Source organism: Eschrichtius robustus, chromosome 17 (genome assembly GCF_028021215.1).
Source record: "Eschrichtius robustus isolate mEscRob2 chromosome 17, mEscRob2.pri, whole genome shotgun sequence".
NCBI lineage: Eukaryota > Metazoa > Chordata > Mammalia > Artiodactyla > Eschrichtiidae > Eschrichtius > Eschrichtius robustus.
Genome location: NC_090840.1, coordinates 18,496,361 through 18,519,485, shown reverse-complemented (window position 1 = coordinate 18,519,485; position 23,125 = coordinate 18,496,361). Strand labels below are relative to the sequence as shown.

Here is a 23,125-nt window from a genome sequence, read left to right as displayed (position 1 = left end):
GCCCCCTGCGTCTCTGGCCTCGCCGGTGTTGGGGGGGATGGTTCTATCATGGCGTCAATGCAGGTAAGAGGAGTTTGCAGCATCTGGGCGGGCTCCGGAGCCGCAGGGAGGATACGAGCGTTCCGTCCGGGGGGGTGTCTGGGACTCTGGGGCACCTGGGCCGGCTCCGGAGCGGTCCCGGTGGCCGGTCCTTCCCCAGCGTCCGGGCGTTTGGAGGGGTGAGAGGCGGCGAGAAGAAGGGGGTTTCTCGGTCGGTCGAAGCGGACACCAGCCGGCCGGGAAGTTGGGGGATAAAGAAGGCTAAGGGGAGGAAAGGGCGAAGTTTGAGGTTCGCTCAGCGGCAGTGGTCTCGGAATCATCTCCAGCTCACACGGACGGCTCCCGCTGGCCTGACCCCCGCCCCAGGGATGTCTTTTCCTCCGCGGTCCCCGGCTGAGCGGAAACAGCTGCTCTCGCCGTTGTCGCCGGGGCCGGGGCGGCCCTGAGAGGAGCTGAGTGTAGGGAGCTGAAAAGGCGTTCCCGGAGAAGGCGGCTGGCTGCAGAGCGTTTCGCGGCCTCTGTTCAGGCCTCCCACGCCCGGCCTCCCTGGCTGCTCGGCCCCTCGGCTCCCCTTTTGACTCTTAGTCCTTTGCCCCAGGGGTACCTTCTTCTCTCAGCCTCCGCACTCTCAACGAACATACGTCCAGCAGCCCGTTTTCTCACTCTCCCCGAAGCTGCCCTTAGCCCATCAAAATCATTTGCCGCCTAATATGCAATCTCCTCGAGAGACAAGTCACCAGCTCCCCATACCTCCCGGGATAGATCTCAAATCTTTTATTCCTCAAGATCTGTAGACATCACTACAAGCCCCTTGACTGCTTTCTGGATGTTAATGCATGATTCTCTTATGGTCTGCAGCAACTTATTATCCTCAAATCTTTTTATTTCCTACGGTGCCCCACCCTTGCGGTCGCGGTTAGGCTACAGCCTTTTACCCCTCTTCCCCAGATCTTTAGTGGAACCTTAGTTTGGTAGGAGGTGTTTTGTTAACCCGTGTTGTATTTACCTGACTTGGCAATGCGTGGTTTTCTGGTTTTCCAACTTAATAGGCTCCTTTTTACCAAATCCACAAAGAGTTTGATTTTTTTTCAGGCAAAGATGGCATCCACAGTTGCAGTTTTGTAGAGATTAACTCTGTATTATCTATAGCTTGCATTTAATTTACCGATGAAGACTAGCTCTGTCAAAACATAGGAAGAGAAGGCAGAACTCCCGTTTGGAGTGTCATCTGGAGCGCTTTTTAGAGTTTTAACAACATCTTAAAGAAGGAGACCACGTTTTTCTTGGAAGGATTTTATGCTTTTGTTTCTAGAAGAATAAGCACGTTTCCCTGTCCCCCTTCCATTTTTTCCTCTTTTTAGGAGAGAAAAGTGCTTTTCTTTCATCTCTTTTCTGCATCTTCTTCCTCTTCTGTGCACGTATTTGCTTCACATTTACTTCTGTGCTTTTGTGTTGTCTGTCCCCTTTCAGCCTCTCCATTCAAGACTCTTTTTACCTTTGCTTCTCCCTCTGGACTTTCCTGCAGAATAGAAAAAGAAAATTGTATATAACATTCCTAGTTGAAGAGATGTCATGAAGTAGTACAGAGAAAAAAACAAGAACAATTTCAGGAAACGTTATACTTTACCCTAATCTCCCCAGAGACGTTAGAGAAGTTTCATCATTTGAGGCCAAAAAAAGGAACTGTAGAACACTAGTTGAACAGTAGATCGGCTATATGACCAATTTAAGATTATTTGTATTAAAAGATTAAAATCCACTATACTTGTGATTATATTTGGCAGGAGAATTATAGGGATAACTAATTTGCTGATTAGATTTAGACTTTTAGTGTCTGGAGAAGACAGATTTCAGTTTTTAGGAGAAAAAAATTTGAGTCGGTACAAAACAATGTTGACAGTCTTGAATTTTACATGGCGACTTAAGCAATGGAAACAATACTTGGCAGTGCAATACTGCGTTTTTCTGCATCCCGAGTACTACCGCTGACTGTCTTTTCACCCTTTATTCCTTTCTGTCTTCTGATTAGGGGAATGGAAAACTGATGTTTCCTATTTTAATTAAAACTAAATTCTTCCTTTTATTTGTATTTTAAAAATACCTGATACAGATTTTCTGGTAGTATCTTTTTTATTAAAAAAATTTTTTTATCGAAGCATAGTTGATTTACAATAGTTTATGTTTCAGACGTACAATATAGTGATTCACAATTTTTAAAGATTATACTCCATTTATAGTTATTAGGAAATATTGGCTATATTCCCTGTGCTGTACAATATATCCTTGTAGCTTATTTATTTTATACATAGTAGTTAATACGTGTTAACCCTGTCTCCCTATCTTGCTCCTCTCCCTTTTCCTCTCCAGTGTTAACCACTAGTTCTTTATATCTGTGAGTCTGTTTCTTTTTTGTTATATTCACTAGTTTTATTTTTTAGATTCCACATGTAAGTGATACTGTATAATATTTCTTTCTCTGACTGATTTTATTTCACTGAGCATAATACTCTCCAAGTCTATCTATGTTGTTGTAAATGGCAAAGTTTCATTCTTTTTTTTACGGCTGAGTAATATTTCATTGTTTGTGTGTGTGTGTGCGTGTGCGCACGCCAACATCTTATTTATATGTTCATCTGTTGATGGATACTTAGATCGCTTCCATATCTTAACAATTGTAAATAGTGCTGCTATGAACATTGGAGTGCATGTATGTTTTACATTAGTGTTTTCATTTTCTTCTGATATATACCCAGGAGTGGAATTGCTGTATCAAATAGTAGTTCTAATTTCTGTTTTTTGAGAACCCTCAATACTATTTTTCATAGTGGCTGCACCAATGTACATTCCCACCAACAGTGTAAAAGGGTTCCCTTTTCTTCACATCCTTTTCTGGTAGTATCTTGAAAAATATTTTAATATAGATAAACTGAGCTTTTTGAAACACAACACTTTCTGTGTGGTTATTCTGTGTCTTTGAACAAAATTTTTTCCTGACCATCTTAATGGCAAAATTTAACTCCTCAAAACAAATAAATTATGCATAAAACTACAGCTAAATTATGAAATTTGTTCATTCACTCATCAGTTATTTTTTTGAGGGCCCACTATGTGTCTGGTATTCATCTAGGTGCTGGGGATACAGCAGTGAACAAAAGCAGGCAAGGTTTCTGCCCTTGTGAATGTAATAGTCTGGTTAGGGGCAATGGATAAGAACAAAATATTTAAGTTAATCACTATTATATTAGAAGGTGATAATGCTATGGAGAAAAATTGTGGAAGGAGGTTAGGAAATATTTTTTGGATTTTAGTTTGAGTGCTTAGGAAAAAATAAGCTATACATGAGTGCTGCTCTAACCATGTCCTTACCTAAAAAAGTTTTCAGTAGATTTCTTTATCTTAACCCACACCAGGATATTATTGCTGATGAAGAGGTTACTTAAGCTGTAAGAGGAACTGTATTTTAAAAACATGCATATTATACAAATGTAACAAGATTTGATTACTTACATTGATAAAAATAAATAAATAAATAAAATAAATTAGCCTTTAGGATCATCAGGATATCAAGTAAGGGTAGACTTTGAATTTCTTCTTTGGAGAGTATGTTGTTGTTTTGTCGTTTTTTTTTTTTTTTTTTTTTTTAATTGAAGTATAGTTGATTTACAGTGTGTTAATTTCAGGTGTACAGCACAGTGATTCAGTTATACATTTATATGTATATCTGTTCTTTTTCAGATTCTTTTCGGAGAGTATGTATTTTAAAGTTGATGTTGTAACTACTGCAGTATACTCTATCAGTGCCTCTCAACCTTTTTTTAGGCTGTGGCACACACAGAAAATACTTTCTGAATTGCACACCAGGGTGGGTGAGATTGTTGGAGGCTACAAGCACCTGGCCAAGCAGCTCAGAGTGAAACACTGGGGATGAGGATCAGTATTCTAGTACACCTGTAATGCTGGGGAAGCTCTGCTCTGTAGTTTTGCTAGAGTTGTTCTTCAATATACAGTTCAAGATTGTGGTTTTCAGATTTATATGAGCCCTTTGAGATGTTCTTTCCCATTTTTTTCTTTTTCTTTTTTCTTCCTACTGTTTCTTCCTAAAACAAAGTCACAAATCACCAAGTAAGATATGATTACATTATGTTTTAAGAAACCATTCTTTGAGAATGGTGGGTTCATGGTGATACTTAAAATTGGCAGGAGTTAGAGTAAAGAAATAGATATACGTTTAATTTTTATGATTCTAGAATTCTTAAAATATTATGTGGAAAGTTGTCCATAACAAATTTTTAGATTTAGCATTTTCGGGACTTAGATAATTTGGTACAGACTTTCTATCCCCAAACTACAAAAGCATTATTAAAGTGAATTTTTATGTGATTCAAAGCATTTCTTAAAAGTGTAGCAATATTAGGGTATTCTGTTTTCAGCTAAACCATAAAATAGTATTTTTTGTGTTATGTTTCTTTTTTCATTTTGTACCTAATCTTTTTTTTTCCCCTATTGGCTCATTTCATATTATAAAATAATTAATATTGCCTCCCAGATATGTTTTCTGATTTTAGAATTTAGCTGTTTCATTCAGCCTTTATGTTGGAAGTTTTTAAGTATACCTGGTATACTTTTCTAATTTAACCATCTAGATTTAGTGATTTTAGGTAATGAACTACTTTTACCTTATGTCTTAAGATCTGAGAAAGTCAGTGTATAGTAGTTGATATTTGTCAATTACAGAAATAGTGATATAATTGAAAGAAATGGTCAGTTGAATTACTTTTGCAGATTTTCTGCGTTTTCTTCCTCTCTCTTACTTAATTGGGTCTTAGACTATTGACTGTTGACTTGACTAGATGGAAGGAGATTGAGACTTAGTAACAGGAGATGGATTATGAATGTGTGCTTTTTCTTAGATGAGTTAGAAATAATAAATTATTTTGGATTATTCACAACTCTGCATTGCTGTTTACTCAAATAATTGGCTGTAGTGATTGAGAGAGGTAGAGTATGGGCTCTTGCTGAAATTATTATTGTAGTCATGTTACCTTGACAATTAGATTTCATATGACTGTTTGTTGACATCATTATGAAGGGTTACAGCATAATCAAAAGTTAGAAGACTGACTGTCATCATGGATCCTGAGGCTTACTGAGCACTGGATACTTGGGATGTATAGCTAGAATTAGAGTATATGAGAAGGTTGGCTAGGTACCCTGGCTAGGAATGGGGCTGACAGGGAGCTGTTGGAGCAAGTGCTGAAGGAAAAGGGGAACAGCATAGAGTAGAATTGACGGTGTTCTGTGTGAATGAGAAGCATAAGTAGATAGTAGACTACGTTGTGAACAAAAGCATAAAGTTGGGGTCATCATCTTAATTCTCAAAGCAGTCATTGTGGTATTTTTCTTTTTGCTATTAATCAATTACTACTTTACAAGATGCCTTTTATTTTTGTCCTAAAGTGTTGTTTTGGGTCTTTCATTTAACTTTTTAGGTCTCTTCCACTCCTCTGGGCCATAGATTCCATTAGAATAGGAAAAAAAAAATCCTTTCTCACTGTTCCTTAAATGTGCACATAGTGACTACAGTAAATGCTTGTCAGTCACTTGACATAGCAAATTCTGCATTAATTTAGTTCTATTTTAGAGAAATCCAAAAAATTCCACAATTTGTTTGGAAACACAAACGATCCTGTATAGCCAAAGCAATCTTGAGAAAGAAAAACGGAGCTGGAGGAATCAGGCTCCCTGACTTCAGACTATACTACAAAGCTACAGTAATCAAGACAGTGTGGTACTGGCACAGAAATAGAAATATAGATCAGTGGAACAGGATAGAAAGCCCAGAGATAAACCCATGCACATTCGGTCACCTTATCTTTGATAAAGGAGGCAAGAATATACAGTGGAGAAAAGACAGCCTCTTCAATAAGTGGTGCTGGGAAAACTGGACAGCTACATGTACAAGAATGAAATTAGAACACTCCCTAACACTGTATACAAAAATAAACTCAAAATGGATTAAAGACCTAAATGTAAGGCCAGACACTATCAAACTCTTAGAGGAAAACATAGGCAGAACACTCTAAGACATAAATCACGGCAAGATCCTTTTTGACCCACCTCCTAGAGAAATCTAGTAAGCAATTTTCTTATAGTAAGGTTGAATACCTATAAAGGAATAACTTAAAATTCATATTTATATTACATGTGTATTCACCCCAAAGTTTGCTTATTTTCTTGATTTATGTGTTTGCCATAACTTTATGTTTTTCAAAGTATTTTCATTTTCTCCCTCTCTGGATTCTTATTCCAGCCTTGTAAAATGGGAAGTCAGATAATCCCATTTCATTCTATTAGAGAGAGTGACTTTTGATAAGTAATCACTTATTTGGGAAGTGACTTACCCAAAATTTCATTGCAACTGAGTAGTGAAGCTGAATTGGAAACCAAGCTCTAAAATCTACTGATGCTGTTAAGTTGGAGGTAATGAACATATTAACAAGTTTGGTATTGTTGAGAAATCATTTGGATAATTATTTAAATCTTCATTCAAGAATTTAGCATTTACTAAAATATTTTATAGCGTCTATAGTTAAGAAAATGAGAGGAAAATATTCCTTATACTTTAAAATATAAAGTCACTTTATCAAAATTTTTACAGAGGTTCTTTATGCATATACTTGTGCACTGAGTAAAATTATAATGGCAAATCTTTACTGTTCAAAGATAATCTTTATTATTAAGGAGAATTTTTAAAGGGGTGATCTGGCATTTTTCTGAAAATATACTTCTGCATAGTATTTATCTAAATTGAGCATTTGTTAAATGAATTTTATTGCATCTTTATATCATTGTCTGCTTCATTATTTTACCTACATAATACTTGTTCTTGTTTGTCAGGTGTTTTAAGAATGTCTTCATTTGATAGCCTTTATTTGGGAATGAAGTTTTTGGAGTACCAACAAATGGTGCATGCCTTTGAGTTACTTTATTCTGAGAAAAACTGTAGTTTCATTCAGTTGCTTTTGTAAAAAAATTCATTAGAAAAACATGCCCAGGATCTGGAATCAAAAGACCTGGATTCAGGTTCTGTTTCACTACATAACAGTTGTGTTGCACAAAAATCAGTGTAGTGAAGTGGTTAAGACAAAAGTAGATTAACAGAGAGGTAAACATTTGTAAAACTCCTTTCTTGATTTCCCTTCCCAAACTTGTTCTTTCTATAGTATTCCCCATGTGGTACATGGCAACTTCATTCTTCCAGTTGTTCAGTCAGAAACCGTGGTTTCATCCCACTCCGTAGTCAAACCAGCAGATTCTATCCAGCTCTACCTTCAGAATAAATCCAGAATCCAACTGTCCGCTCTTCTGCATCATTACCTGATGTAAATCATCATCATCATCTGTCATCTGTATTATATCAACAGCTTCCTAACTGGTTTCTCTGCTTCTGCCCTTGTTCCCTTACAGTCTTTTCTCAACTCATCAGATTCTTTCAAAACAAAAGTCAAATGTCACTTCACTCACATCCTTACTGTGGCTTCCGTATTTTACTCAGAACATAATCCCAAATCCCTGTTAATGACCATCGCCCCACCCTCCTCACTTCTCTACAGCCTTATGGGCCTCCTTGCTATCTTTGCCCCTGTTATTTCCTCTGCTTGGAGTGCTCTTCTCCACGTATCTGATGGCTCACTTCCTTTTTTTTAAATCTCAGATCTTTGTTCAAATGTTTTCTCAGAGAAGCCTTCCTTGATCACCCAGTACAAAACAGTCCTCCCACTGTGGCACTTGCAGTGCCCCTTTCCCTGCTAAATTTCATCTTCATATCCCTGACATATTATAAATTAACATACTATTTCTCCTGGACATACCCCAGTGCCTGGCATGTAGGGCCTCAGTAAATGTCAATGGAATAAGCACAGCTTTTTGGATTCAGATAAACTTGGTTTGAATTCTAGCTTTGCCATTTAATATCTGTGTAACCTTTTTTTTACCCATACTATGGGGTAAAATTACAAATTACTTCATGTCATAGATCTTTGGAATTGTTTTTGAATTATATCTTATAATTCTTATAATAGACCTCTTATTTTAAACTACCTCTATCAAATACTCACTTTAAAAAAATTTTGATTCCTGGTCCTGTGTTGGCTACCAATGGAAAAAAACAAATTTCCTTTATATGAAGTCTCTCTTTGTATTTACACACCACAGGAAGGAGAGAGGAAGTATGATTTCTAATTAGCATGTATTCTTTGCCAATCTTCTTCAGAATTTGAGAGTTAGCCAAGTAAAATTTTGAGCCTCTTACATCAGTTTTACATGGCATGTTCAGTATTATTTTTTTTTTTTTAATTTATTTATTTAATTATTTTTGGCTGTGTTGGGTCTTTGTTTCTGTGCGAGGGCTTTCTCTAGTTGCGGTGAGCAGGGGCCACTCTTCATCGCGGTGCGCGGGCCTCTCACCATTGCGGCCTCTCCCGTTGCGGAGCATAGGCTCCAGACGCGCAGGCTCAGTAGTTGTGGCTCACAGGCCCAGTTGCTCCGCGGCATGTGGGATCTTCCCAGACCAGGGCTCGAACCCGTGTCCCCTGCATTGGCAGGCAGATTCTCAACCACTGCGCCACCAGGGAAGCCCCAGTATTTTATTTTATTTTTTTGGCCATGCCGCGTGGCGTGCTGGATCTTAGTTCCCTGACCAGGGGTCGAACCCATGCCCCCTGCAGTGGAAGTGCAGAGTCCCAACCACTGGACCGCCAGGGAAGACCCAATTTTTTTCTTTTTTTAATTGAAATATAACTCACATATCATAAAACTTAACCTGTTTTTAAAAGTATAAAATTCAGTGGTTTTCAAAATACATTCACAACCATTGTCACTAAAAGAATATATTCACAAAGTCACCCCCAAAAGAAACCCCTTACCCGTTAGCAGTCAGTCTGTTCCCAGTGTATCGTGTTATCCGGTCCCCCACGTCCCCACCTCCACCCTTGGAAATCCCTAATTTGTTTTCTATCTTTTTAGATTTGTCTATTTGGGGCATTTCATATAAATGGAATCATACAATATGTGGCCTTTGGGACTGGCTTCTTTCACTCAGCATAATGTTTTTGAGGTTCGTCCATATTGTAGCTTGTATCAGTACTTCATTCATTTTTAGGCTGAGTAATAGTCCATTTTATGGTTATACATACCACAATTTGTTTATCCGTCAATTAATTGACATTTGGTTTGTTTCCTGTTTTCTATCAGTTAATTGACTGTTTGTATTATTTCTGCTTTTTTTTTTTTTTTGAATAATGCTGCTATGGGTATTTATGAACATGTTTTTGTATGGACATGTTTTATTTGTCTTAGGTATATACCTAGGAGTGGAATTGCTGAGTCATTTGGTAACTCTTATGTTTAATTTTTTAAGGAACTGCCAGATTTTTCCACGGTAGCTGCACTATTTTACATTCCCACGAGCAGTGTGCAGAGGTTCCAGTTTCTACATACTCTGGCTAATGTTTGTTGTCCATTTAAAAAATTATAGCTATCTTAGTGGGTGTGAAGTGGTATCTCATTGTGGTTTTGATTTGCATTTCCCTAATGGCTAATGTTGGACATCTTTTCTTGTGCTTATTGGTACATTTCTTGGAGAAATGTCTATTTAAATCCTTTGCCATTTAAAAAGATAAGTTATCTTTTTATTGTTGAGTTGTAAGAGTTCTTTATATATTCTGAATTTATCAGACATGAGATTTGCAAATATTCTCCTATGTGAGCTGTGTTTGCACATTTTTCATGGTATCCTTTAAAGCACAAATATTTTTAATTATGATGAAGTCCAGTTTATTCTTTTGTCATTTGTACTTTTGTTTTCATATCTAAGAAATCATTACTTAATCCAAGGTCATGAAGACATACTTTATTATACCTCTCTTCTTCTGAGTGTTATAGTTTTAGCTCTTACATTTATGTCTGATTCATTTTTAGTTAACTTTTGTATATGGTCTGAGGCATATTTAGCTTTTATAGCATTAATATGGCAGGTTGTTTTCTTTCTGAAGTTGTATAGGTCCAAGATGAGAGTCCATCAGGTTTGATAATATCCTGCTGGATTCAAATTATTTCTCTTGGTGAGTAGAGCTGTTAGCTCTTTTTCAGATAAGAATTTATATTGCAGCTCTACTACTAAAAAATGTGATTATAATCCTGATAAACTATTACTGAGAATATTTATGTATTCATATATTGGCTTTTATTATAATTGAAATAGACACACGAACTTTGGTTTTTAGACTTGCAAAGCATTGAGTCATTGGGCATTTTAGAGGTCATCTAGTCCAACCATCATACCTTTAAATCATTGCTGCATTTTGTGATTAGAGCTAGTTGATAAAATGATTACTTTTGTACTGCATGAAAGGAATCTATATTGAGCAAATTGATATATAGTTTTTTTAGTATATAGATTTGATATGAGAAAAATTGTTAACGTTTCCTTAAATAGGAAAACCAATTTAAGGATTTTAGTGGAGAAAATTATGTAGCTGGGCATATTGGTGCCATCTTTGCTCTTTATGTTGCTGGAAACCTCAAATTCCTATCTTTATAGCAATTAGTTTGAGCTACTTGATTTGATATTTCTACAGTCTGTCCACATTATTCATGAATTCTGTATTTGTGAATCCACCTACTTGGTAAAATTTATTTGTAACCCTAAAATCGATTCTCATGGTGGTTTTGTGGTGATTTGCACACATGTGCAGAGTGGGAAGATTTGAGTTGCTGATGTGCATGTTGCAGCTCAGGTAAAACAGGGCAACTTTGCAGCTGTCATACAGTAAACAAGTGTCCTTTCTTGGATCTGTTTAGTGCCACTTTCTTTCACATTTTTGTGCTTTTAGTGATTTCACTGGTTGAAGTGGCCCCCAAGCATAGTACTGGAGTGCTGTTCAGTGTTCCTAGTTGCAAGAAGACTGATGTGTCTTGTGTAGAAAATACGTGTGTTAGATAACCTTCATTGAGACATGTACTGTTGCCCTTGGGTTCAGTGTTACTGAATAAACAATATATATTAAGAACTCTGAACAGGAACACGCACAAATTAAGGTTATTACTGATTGGATGAATGTGAGTGGAGGATCACAGGAACCTAACCCTGTATTTCCCCTAGGAACAGTGTTTCACTGTTTGCTAATTAAGTATTTGCTGTGACTTTACAGAATGTACCTACTGTGAATAATGAGAATTGACTGTATTTTGATTTAAATTTCAGTCCACCTTTGATTTGAAATGTACTGTATTTGAAGCCAGGTTAAAACTGGCAAAATGTAATGTTACTACATTCAGGTTCCTTGTTTGCCTTTTTTCCATTTGCTACTGTAGATAAGTACTGTCCCCCAGTTTTTTTCTTGAGTTATCCACACAATCCAAGTTAGTGGTTTTCAGTGTTGGCATTATATTGAAGATACCTGGTGAGATTTAAAAACAACAACTATCCCCAGAGATTGATTAATTGGTCTGGCACGCATCTTGGGTACTGGAATTTTTCTCAGCTCCTTGGTAAGTCTGATCTGCAACCAAAGTTGAGAACTCATCTTAGCTACAATGGGAGAATTTAGCTGTGCAAATTATGTAAATTGGATAAGATATAATAAATCTCCAGATTTAGGGTTCAGGAGATGGTAGACATTTCAAAGTTGATACTTCTGGAGAGATCTTTTTAAGAACCAAATTTGAGACTGTTAAAATGTTTATGTTTCTGGCTGTTTACATGATCACAGTTCTATCAAAGAACATCCATTTTCTGTACGTATCAGAGCAAATGTTGACTGCCTTTTCAATTTTTGTGAAATCTCGTTTGGTGGCCATTTTATAGAAAGAAACAACGTATCTGCCCTGAGAGTTCTTTGTGGAGGAGGATTAGTAAACAAAGTACATTAATATGCTGCTTCTGGGTGGTCCTCTAGGCTTAGTTATGAGCTTAGTTAGTGATTCTTCTGTGCCAGTTGTCTACCTAGACAAACTTACAAATTTTATATCAGAAATCTTTGGAGTTGAATATGAATAATTACAGTCTTAAGGGTTTCTTTGTTTTAGTTTGGTTTGGTTGTTTTTGATTCTTTTAAATAATCTTAGGAGTCCTATATTAAAATGTGAATAGCCCTTGGAATGTTAGTCTTGTTTTTAGTCTTTTGGCCATTATTGTTGTTACCCCATGCCGCTCCCATTTTAGGCCTATGCTGAGAGCTTTTTGTCAGTCTGTTAAAATCACTGAGAATCAGGCTTTTTATGATTCTGGGTCCTGGGTCTGTCTTTCCTGTCTTTAGGCTGAACTGGACATTACTGCAAATTTGTAGATTTTGTCAGTAGCCTTTCCCTGCTATGAATACTTAATCTTTTTAGTCACTTTTTAATAGTGAGCTTCCACTTTGAATTCTGGGTATTTTCACAGTTCTCAGTCTTGTCTTTTCATTGTTTCTGAGATTTTTTTTAAACTTATCTAGCTAACTTAGTCCTTCTACTCTTTTGTGTTTTTGTTTATTTATTTAAAAAAATGTTTGGCTGTGTTGGGTCTTCATTGCTGCATGCGGGCTTTCTCTAGTTGCCACGAGCGGGGTCTACTCTTCGTTGGGGTGTGCGGGCTTCTCATGGTGGTGGCTTCTCTTGTTGCGGAGCATGGGCTCCAGGTGCGCGGGCTTTAGTGGTTGTGGCATGAGGGCTCAGTAGTTGTGGCACACAGGCTCTAGAGCGCAGGCTCAGTAGTTGTGGCGCACGGGCTTAGTTGCTCCGCGGCATGTGGGATCTTCCTGGTCCAGGGGTCGAACCCGTGTCCCCTGCATTGGCAGGCGGACCCCCAACCACTGCGCCACCAGGGAAGTCCCTGTACTTTTTGAATTCAGATTTTACTCGAAACCCCATTAGTTCTTTAAATCTTTATATCTGGCATCATGAAAACACCAAACTTAGCCTCAGTCTCACAGCTGTACACACTTTTTCTTACCTTGTGTGCCCTCACAGCACCTTTTACCTCTTTCATAGGATTTTTCACTTCTGCCTTGTACTTACTATAAAGGTACTTTATTAGATTTTTAAGTCACTAAGGGCAGTGTGTTGCTAGTAGTAAGTACTCCAAGTGTTTTCTGAGTAAATAAATAGAACAGTAACTCAAGTAAATACTTTTTTCAAAATAGATCAGAAGTGATATCAGAACAATGCTTTTTTGCCCTATCTCTGATTCCTTTGATGTCTGTGTTTTGCTTCAGCTTCTGCCCTGGCCCGATTAAAGAAACTAAAGAATTGAATTGAATAGGAAAAAGTATATAGTATTTTAAAGTTAATGTTCATTTCCTGTTAATTATATACATCTCTTTAAACTAGATTAATATTTGGTTTGTAATTCTTTCACTTTGGACGTAATGCTTCAATGGAAGTCTTCTTTTTTTTTTTTTTTTCCTTATGGTGGTTTTTTCCTTAAGCTTCGAGTCCACAACGCTTATTTTGACAGCAAATAATTTTAGGTCTTGCTTCATTGAGACTAAAATTATGTGATTGCTCTCTCCCTAAGTCCAAATATGTTGTGTCTCAGGGTACTTCTCATTCCTGAAATTCTATTCCTTTTCTAAATGTTTTATTCATATGGTGTGTCTGGGTGTGGATCTGTTTGTGCATGTGGGAGGAGGAGGTATGAGGTTTTATTGGGTGGAGGGGTTTTGGTATAGGGAGTTTGTGATTGGTTCTTTCAGATGTAGCAGAGGACAGAACATCTGTTGATGGTCTGTGAAGTGTGGACTGGGCTTACTGATAAGCGTTATTACCCATAAACATAGTATTGACTTAAAGAAAGGCACAAAACATAAGAGTTATGAGTTTAAATTTTATTCAGGGTCTCACTGAGGACTATAGCCAGGACACAGCCACTCAGCTCTGAGGAAACTGCTCGAAAGAGGCAGGGGAGAAGCCAGTTTATATATGACTTTTGGCTAGGAAATACATGCAGTCAAGCATACATCTTGGTAAAAGATTACTGCTAATCACCAAGAACAGATATCTCAAGTGAATGATTTTAGTGCTTTTCTATGTATGGGAAGATACAAGCATCTGGGATCATTGAAATTCTTCCTGAGATATGCATCTAACTATTTAAGGGCCTGTTTATCCAAAGCAAGGAGTTCCTTATCCTGTTTTTCACTCTGAATTCCTCTCAGGTTGTACTGTTGTTGGGCAACTGCAGTGGGTTACTACTTAACTCTTGTAGAACTGGGTGGTGAGCAACAAACACTCTTTGTTCTTTGTCTATGGTAGTGACAGTTTTTTCAAAGTGACAGAGCTTTACCTCAGATTCTTTCAATTTAAATTATAATGGAAGAAATTGGTCAGTTTGGAATACTTCTACCAAAAAGCACAAAAAACAACCCCTACAAGGATATAGACGTCTGGCTTAATCCTTGCAAGCCTCTAGTTTTCAGAAGTTTGATGACAGTGATTGAAGTGCCAGAGGAAACTAAGACAAGTTAATGGTGATGGCTTGGAAAGGATTATCTATGATCCTGAATAGCAAAAGTGGTGTGAATAGGTGTTACTTCTTCCTTTTTTTCTCAGCACCTATTCTAAAATTGACTGTTGTATCTGGTTGTGACTGAAACCAGATTTTTCTATTTAAGATACATTGAATTTTTTTTTTTTTTCCGGCTTGTGGGGTTGAACCCGGACCACCACAGTGAAAGCCCGGAATCCTAACCACTAGGCCACCAGGGAACTCCCCCATTAACGTTTTTTATTATCTTATTTTAGATCCTCATAAACTGGCAAAAATTAAGACTAAATTTTTAAAAATTCAGCAGCCATTGTTTTTGTAATTGAAAAAAACAATTGAAAGGTAAATTGATAATTTCTTAAACTAACAACATAGGATGCCAAAATTGATTTTATAAGTCAGTCATTTATAGTTTCATATTTCTTCATTCTTTATTAGGATGAAACTTGGTATAAATACATTTTATGTTCTCTTTATTTTTTTAATAAACTGAGTTTTGCGTTGCTCTCCGAAAAAAACGAGTTGTTGGTTTTTTAAAAAAATTAAATCCTAATAGCCTTGTATTCCCAGAGATTTTACATATTAATGTTAAAGAAGTTGTTGACTTCTGAGTTTGCATAGAGTGAGAGAAACATACTAAAGGTATTCTTTCTGAGAATCTCAGAATCATACTGTTGCTATTTTTGACAACTGAGGCCCAAATATGTGTAAATTTGTAAGCAAAAATTGTTTTAAAGAAGACTTAAAGATTTGAATTTGATCTTTATTTAAAATAGTGGTGTTTATACTGTGTAGCTTTTTTTTTTTTTTAATAAATTTATTTATTTCTTTTTGGCTGCATTGGGTCTTCGTTGTGGTGCACGGTCTTCTCACCGCGGTGGCTTCTCTTGTTGCGGAGCATGGGCTCTAGGCTTGTGGGCTTCAGTAGTTGTGGCTCGCGGGCTCTAAAGCGCAGGCTCAGTAGTTGTGGCGCACGGGCTTAGTTGCTCCGCGGCATGTGGGGTCTTCCCGGACCAGGGCTCGAACCCGTGTCCCCTGCGTTGGCAGGCAGATTCTTAACCACTGCGCCACCAGGGAAGCCCCTGTGTATCTTTTTAATAACACATTGTTATTGTCTTTTATAAAACACAAATTGAAACTTCTGAAGAAAATCAGTTTTATTTTGGTCACTTCTATACATATGAGACATTCTGTTGTCTACCTTAAACACCAGTTCTTAAGCATATTGCTGTATTCCTTATGTTAAAAAATCTTCCCGCCAGCATTAAATGTGATCCTTTTTTCTTACTTTCTAAAGTTAATGCGTCTAACTAGTATTATAAAAGTTTCCACCGACATTATCAAGAGAAAATATTGGTGGAGGAAGTCCCTAAAATCACAGCATGGCATAACCGAGCATACACATATTGAGGAAGAACAAATGGCTGTATACATTGAATGTAACAAAAAAAGTTGCCCAAGCTGTCTTTTCATTAGATGGATATTTGGGTTTTGTGAGGTAACTAACCTGGAATGTTAAGGTTAGTAGTTCATTTTATAAATTATTTTATTTATTTATTTTTGGCTACGTTGCATCTTCGTTACTGTATACGGGCTTTCTCTAGTTGTGATGAGCGGTGGCTACTCTTCGTTGTGTGCAGGCTTCTCATGGCAGTGGCTTCTCTTGTTGCAGAGCACAGGCTCTAGGCGCATGGGCTTCTGTAGTTGTGGCACGTGGGCTCAGTAGTTGTGGCGCCTGGGCTCTAGAGTGCAGGCTCAGTAGTTGTGGCGCACGCACGGGATCTTCCAGGACCAGGGCATGTGGGATCTTCCAGGACCAGGGCTCGAACCCGTGTCCCCTGCATTGGCAGGTGGGTTCTTAACCACTGTGCCACCAGCGAAGCCCTAGGAGTTCATTTTAAGATTTTATTCCTGCTGATAGAAACTCTCTTTGTAAATAATGCCTAGAAATGCATGGGGTTATAATATTTTGTGTATGTTTAAGTGGGTAAGGGGAGCAAGGGGGAGGAAAATATTTTATACTGACTAGCTTTTCCCCAATACTATTTTTAATTAAAACTGGAAATTTATTTGCCTTAGATAAGATACAAGGTAATGATAACATGAGTTATGAACATATTTGGTTTTATAGTGGTAATTTGTTCATTTGGTTAACAAAAAAAGTTTGTGCTAAAAACAGCTTTATATTTAGTTTTTTGGAACATTTTTAAACCATTATAGTTATGTAGGGATATGAATATATATAAATAACACTACTCACATTAGATGAGGTTATTATATCACACAAGATTTATGAGATAATATTGAGAAGTGCTTAAAACCATAATGAGAATATGTATATCACTTGTAAAACTACAGAAAAGTAATTATAGGTATATATGACTGAATTAGGCTGACAGTATGTGGAGGAAGCTTTAACTTGTGAAAATTAAGTAGAACCTGGGTTCTGGAATTTTTGAACTAAAAGAACTCTATAGAGAGGGACTTCCCTGGTGGCACAGTGGTTAAGAATCCGCCTGCCAATGCAGGGGACACGGGTTCAAGCCCTGGTCCGGGAAGATCCCACATGCCGTGGTGCAACTAAGCCCGCGAGTCACAACTACTGAGCCTGCATGCCACAACTACTGAGACCCGTGCACCTAGAGCCTTTGCTCTGCAACAAGAGAAGCCACCACAATGAGAAACCCATGCACTGCAAGGGAGAGTAGCCCCCGCTCACCGCATCTAGAGAAAGCCCGCGCGCATCAACGAAGACCCGATGCAGCCAAAAATAAATAAATAAATTATTTTAAAAAAAAAATAAAAAAAAAAAGAACTCTAGATAAGTTAATCGTTTTTTTTTTTTAATGAAAAAATGGGCCCAGAAGTTAGGTAACTTGCGTAGGTTTATGATACTTAAGGTGTACCTGCAATTCAAGAAGTGGCCTCCCTAATTTAAAGTATTTGTAATTTGTACTTTTCAGATAAATTTACCTGACAGAATAAAAATGTTTTCAAATTATTTATAGTATCAATTTTATTTATCCAAGATGGGTTCCATTGCAAAACCAGGTTTTATGTTCACTGAAAAATGTTGAACGTAGAACAGTAAAATTTGCAGTACGAATGCAGTACATCTTTAAGAATACATATTTGTTAGAAGAGTATTCTAACAGTAATGCCCAGTAAATTATAAATAACCAGATGTGTGTTCCTTTGAGACTAAATCTACAGGAAGGATAAATCTATGTAACTAAGATCCATCTATTTTTACAGCTTAAGAAGAATCTTATAAAATCTTTTTAAGTCACAAAACTTTAAAGATAAAAGTTGTGGAAGCTGCCTTTTGGTATAGAGTGTTGAGCGTCAGTACTTGTTCTAACAGTATGTCATGATCTAATTAGCCGTATTCCTGTTTCCACTTTTTTTACCATTGTAAGCTGTCTGTGTGCTGCTCCCTCTCCCCCCACACCCAGTTTTGTGTTATTCTTTTTTTTTTTTAATTTTTTCTTTTAATTAATTAATTAATTATTTTATTTTTGGCTGCATTGGGTCTTCGTTTCTGTGCGAGGGCTTTCTCTAGTTGTGGCGAGCGGGGGCCACTCTTCATCGCGGTGCGCGGGCCACTCACTGTTACGGCCTCTCTTGTTGCGGAGCACAGGCTCCAGACGCGCAGGCTCAGTAGTTGTGGCTCACGGGCCTAGTTGCTCCGCAGCATGTGGGATCTTCCCAGACCAGGGCTCGAACCCGTGTCCCCTGCGTTGGCAGGCAGATTCTCAACCACTGCGCCACCAGGGAAGCCCCTTGTGTTATTCTTTAGGGTACGTTTTCAAGAATGCTGTTAGTAAGTTATAGAATTTGTATTTTCTAGCTCTCAAAATACTTGATAGTGAGTTGAAAGTTGTAAAATGTGAGAAGTATCACAGAAATAGGAAGAGAGCCAAGTTTGGTATAATAGAATCAAAGGGGGAAAGCTCTTCACATGAAAGATTGTTAAGTGATATGCCTGTGAAATAAGACTTCCAGTAGGTTTAATAAGCAAGTGGCTTGAACTCTGAGAAGCTTGCAGGCATTGAAGTTTAAGTGAATGTATTAGAGGGGAAGTAGAGGCAGTGGGTGTTGACCAATTTCATGGAGTTGGACAGTGAGAGGAAAGGAAGGAATGGACAGAGAAGATAAATGATGACTGTTTTAAAGCTAGGAGAGACCCAAATGATGACTGAAGGGAAGGGGTTATGGACTGGGAAAGAGTGAAGTTATTAGAAACCAGATTATTAACCCTGAGAACAATATCCTGGATGAGTTGATAAGGCATGAGGTCCAGAGAGAGAGGTGGGAGGGTTTCAAGAAGGGGAGAGAATCTTCTTTCTCTGGGAGTTAAGTGAAGGACCAGAGATTGACTTTAGGGATGGTGTGATTTTTATTTATTTTTCTTTTAGTTATTGGCTAAAAATAGGGAAACAAGTTGACAGTTTGCATTTTTTTGCATATTTAGCATTTTTTCTTAGAAGGAAGCTTTTCATTAATGAATTTTGGAGAATATTTGTGACAGAGTTTATAGATTTGAGCTGAAAGAAAAGCTGAAGTTTATTATTTAAAATATTACCCCAGGGAATTCCTTGGCAGTCCAGTGGTTAGGACTCTGTGCTTTCACTGCCAAGGGCCCAGGTTAAAAAAAAAAAAAAATTCCTTCAAACAAATGAAGTTGATACATATTTTCATGAACTTCAAAATATTTTTAAAAATTTCAAAATATTAAATTTGCTGACCCATCTCATTCTAACAATCTGAGGTAGATATTTAATTATATAGAAATTAAGCTACAGATTATTATTTATCCAAAGTCACACATATTACACACTCCTGGAAAGCAGGTGTTGAGTTTGCCAATTGAATATATCCTTTATAGCACTTGTATTCTTTATTTTTTGGGGGGCTGCACCACGTGGCTTGCAGGATCTTAGTTCCCCCACCAGGGATTGAACCCAGGCCCCTGACAGTGGAAGCGTGGAGTCCTACCACTGGATTGCTTGGGAATTCCCATGTACTTATATTCCTAAGGCTTGAATTTTACTTAACATTTTTAACAAATAAGTGACAGATCCTATTATCCTAAATCCTAATTCTTGTCTCTTGTGATAGATCTGCGGTTTGATTTGTAGGTCAAGCCAAACTTTGCACTCAGCATATTTATTTAAGGCTTGATGTGTGCCAAACCCTGGCTATAATCTACATTTTCCACTACATAGCATGTCTTATGCTTTATGACATTATATTTGTTCCAGCAACTTTATTAATACTTATCAAAGCCTCTGAATGTAGCCCAGCATGACCAAATCTGGAAGGTATAATAAAAAATTTTTAATTGTACCTTTACAAGGAAAAAAACCACCACATTTAAATATTCTTCCAGTGTCAAAAAAGGTTAGCTAAAATGAGACCTCAACTCTTAATCAGGCTTAGTGCTAATTACTGCTTTTTACCTATAGCATGAAATGTAGTGATCACAAGGGCAGAACAGTAGACTCAGAACTGTAGTTTATTTCATTTGTAGTCAAGGTTTCTGGGTAACTTAATTTTTTTGGAGCGTTAATTTCCAAAACACCGGACAGATAACTTCTGAACTAGCTTGAGAAATTTGGGTTTGATATTTTATTTGGAGCGTTAATTTCCAAAACACCGGACAGATAACTTCTGAACTAGCTTGAGAAATTTGGGTTGTGAACTCATTGCCTCCTGGAGCTGAGGTGGTTTAAAAAGTACGCGTGATGGATCCATTAGGTTCATGGTAGAGAGCATACCCAGCCTAGAGTTTTAAAAGGCCAGGGGACTTCCCTGGTGGCGCAGCAGGTAAGACTCCGCGCTCCCAGTGCAGGGGACCCCGGGTTCGATCCCGGTTAGGGAACTAGATCCCACATGCACACTGCAACTAAGCAGCCCGCCTGCCGCAGCTAAGACCCGGCGCAACCAAATAAATAAACAAATAAAAATAAAATAAAAGGCCAGGCTTCAGCTCTGGTTGATTCAGCTATTTTTGTCTATCTGAATATTCACGAGAAGTTTGAATCCACGGGTCCAAATCTCAGCTGCCTCCAACCCCACATAGACAGAGACTGGCTGCCTCTACCTGTTCCTCCTCCTGTATTTGTTTCAGATTAATAGTACCACCATTACTCAAGCTAACATCCTGGAGTCGTTCTCATTTTTTTCTTTCTTACTCCCCCCATCATTTACCACTAAATCCAGTCTTTTGTATCTCGATTGTTCACTAGTAATGTCTCACCTCTTTATTTTTCTAAGTAGTTTTCAGTATGGCTTCCTGGCCTTCATTCTGTCTTAACTCCAGTACATCTGCCACACTGTTGTCAGTCATCATTCATTTTATTAAATTTTTATGCATGTTCATTGTTGAAATGTTAGAAAACTACCGATTAGTAAAAAGAAAAATCACTACCCTGAGAAGATCAATGGATGGTGAGATTAAGGGGTTATTTTAATTTTTAAATATTTTGGTTTCTATCTTTTCCTTATAAACATGGCATTTAACATTGAAAAAAAAATTCCCTTGTTAACTCAGTCCCTAATCCTAAACATCTCCTCACAGATATTTCACATATCAGTTATCACTCCCCTTTCCTCTTTTTTTTGATTCATCTCATAAATATTTACTTATGCTAAAGTTTCTTCTCTGTTCTTTCACAACCAAACTTTTTGAAGTGGCCCAAAAAAAAAAAAAAGGGTATGATGCATAAAAAAGAATTTAAAAATCATAAGTGACTATTTTAAGGAATATTAATAAAATAATAAAGATATTAATATTCATCTAGCTTAAGAGATAAAAGTTACCATTACTTTTGAAGCCTCCTCTATGTACCTCTTCTAATTGTACCTCATTCCTTCCCAGAGTAAATTGCTCTCCTGGATTTTGTTTATCATCCCCTATTTTTCTTTACTTTTTTCTGACTTCTTTTGTTTAACCTTTTAAGATTAATCCATCTTGATGGATGTAACAGTACATTTTTTAGACTAAGTAATATTCCATGTTACAAAGTCTTTTATAATTGTTTATTTTACTCCTAATTTGTTGTGAACATAGCTGCTTTAAATATTCTAACACACCTTTCCTGATGCACATGTGCATGGTTTTCTCTGGGGTATGTGTATATATCTAGGAGTGGACTTGCTGGGTTGTACTATGTCTTTGTTCAGTTTTACCAGGTAATGTCAAAAGTGGTTAAATAAGTTTATGTTCATGCTGGTAGTACAGGAGTTCCAGGGATACCACATACTCCCCAGCACTTGGTATTGTCTGACTTAATTTTTGTGGAAGACATCTCATTGCAGTTCTGTTTCACATTTCCTTGATTGATAAAGAGGTCAGATATCGTTTTTATTTGTTTATGGGCCATTTGTGTTTCCTCTTCTATGGAATGACTATTGACTGTTTTTCAGTTTGGTTATCCTTTATAGATTTTTATAGGAGTTCTTTTGTATGACTAAATTCTTTTCCCAGTTTAAGATTTGATTTTTCACTTTCAGTGTCTCTGAACTGCAAAGAGAATTTATCAGTCTTTTTCCTTTTTGGTTTGTACTTTCTCTGTTTTAAGAAATCCTTTTCTACTGTGAGCTCATGAAATTTTTCTAAAATTTTGTCCTAAAATGTTGTCTTCTAGAAGTCTTGCAGTTTAGTCTTTCACATTTAAGTCTTTAATCCCTTATGGGTTGAGTTAGGGATCCAATTTCTTTTCTTTTCTTTTTTTTTTTTAATGAATACCCAATTTGTCTTAGCGCCATTTACTAAGAAGCTTTCCTGTTTGGTCAACAGTCAAGTTTCCAAATATGTGTGGGTCTGCATCATCTGGGCTATCTCTTCTGTCCCATTTGGCCTGTATGTGTCCATATTTGAGTTTATGATGAAATCTTGATGCCTACCAGGGCTAATCCTGCTGCCTTTCAAATCTAGATGTCTTTTTTAAAAAAATCCAGATGTTAAACTAGCAAAAATGTAAGATAAAGCCACCTTAAGAAAAATGAATAATTGAAAGGAGTTTTATATTTCACTTAACTTTGCCTTTCCTGATCAGAGTATGTTTACATATGCTTGTATATCATATGTTTACCCTTATTTTTAAGAGCTTATGCTTCTCTTTTTATTTTTTATTGAAGTATAATTGACCTACAACACTATGTTAGCACAACATTTAATATTTCTATGCACTACAAAATGATAATGGTAAGTCTAATTACCATTTGTCACCATAAAGTTGTTACAGTATTGTTGACTATATTCCCAATGTTGTACATTTCATCGCTCTGACTCATTTATTTTGTAACTGGAAGTTTGTACCTCTTAGTCTCCTTCACCTATTTCTCGTTCCCCCACCCACCTCCTGTCTGGCAGCCACCTATTTGTTCTCTATATCTATGAATCTGTTTCTGTTTCTTTTTGCTTGTTCATTTGTTTTGCTTTTTAAATTCCACATATAACTGAAGTCATATAGTATTTGTCTTCCTCTGTCTGACTTGTTTCACTTAACATAATACCGTCGAAGTCCATCCATGTTGTCACAGATGGCAAGATTT

At 37.2% G+C, this 23,125-nt stretch overlaps 1 protein-coding gene across 1 annotated transcript in view; it reads left to right on the top strand.

Annotated features, from left to right (window-relative positions):
• Positions 1 to 23,125, top strand: part of UBE2W (ubiquitin conjugating enzyme E2 W) — a 74,329-nt gene continuing 51,204 nt past the window's right edge. The window contains exon 1 of the mRNA XM_068525860.1: positions 1 to 63. Coding sequence (XP_068381961.1) covers positions 49 to 63 — 15 coding nt within the window. The 5' untranslated portion in view covers positions 1 to 48. The remainder of the gene's footprint in view (positions 64 to 23,125) is intronic.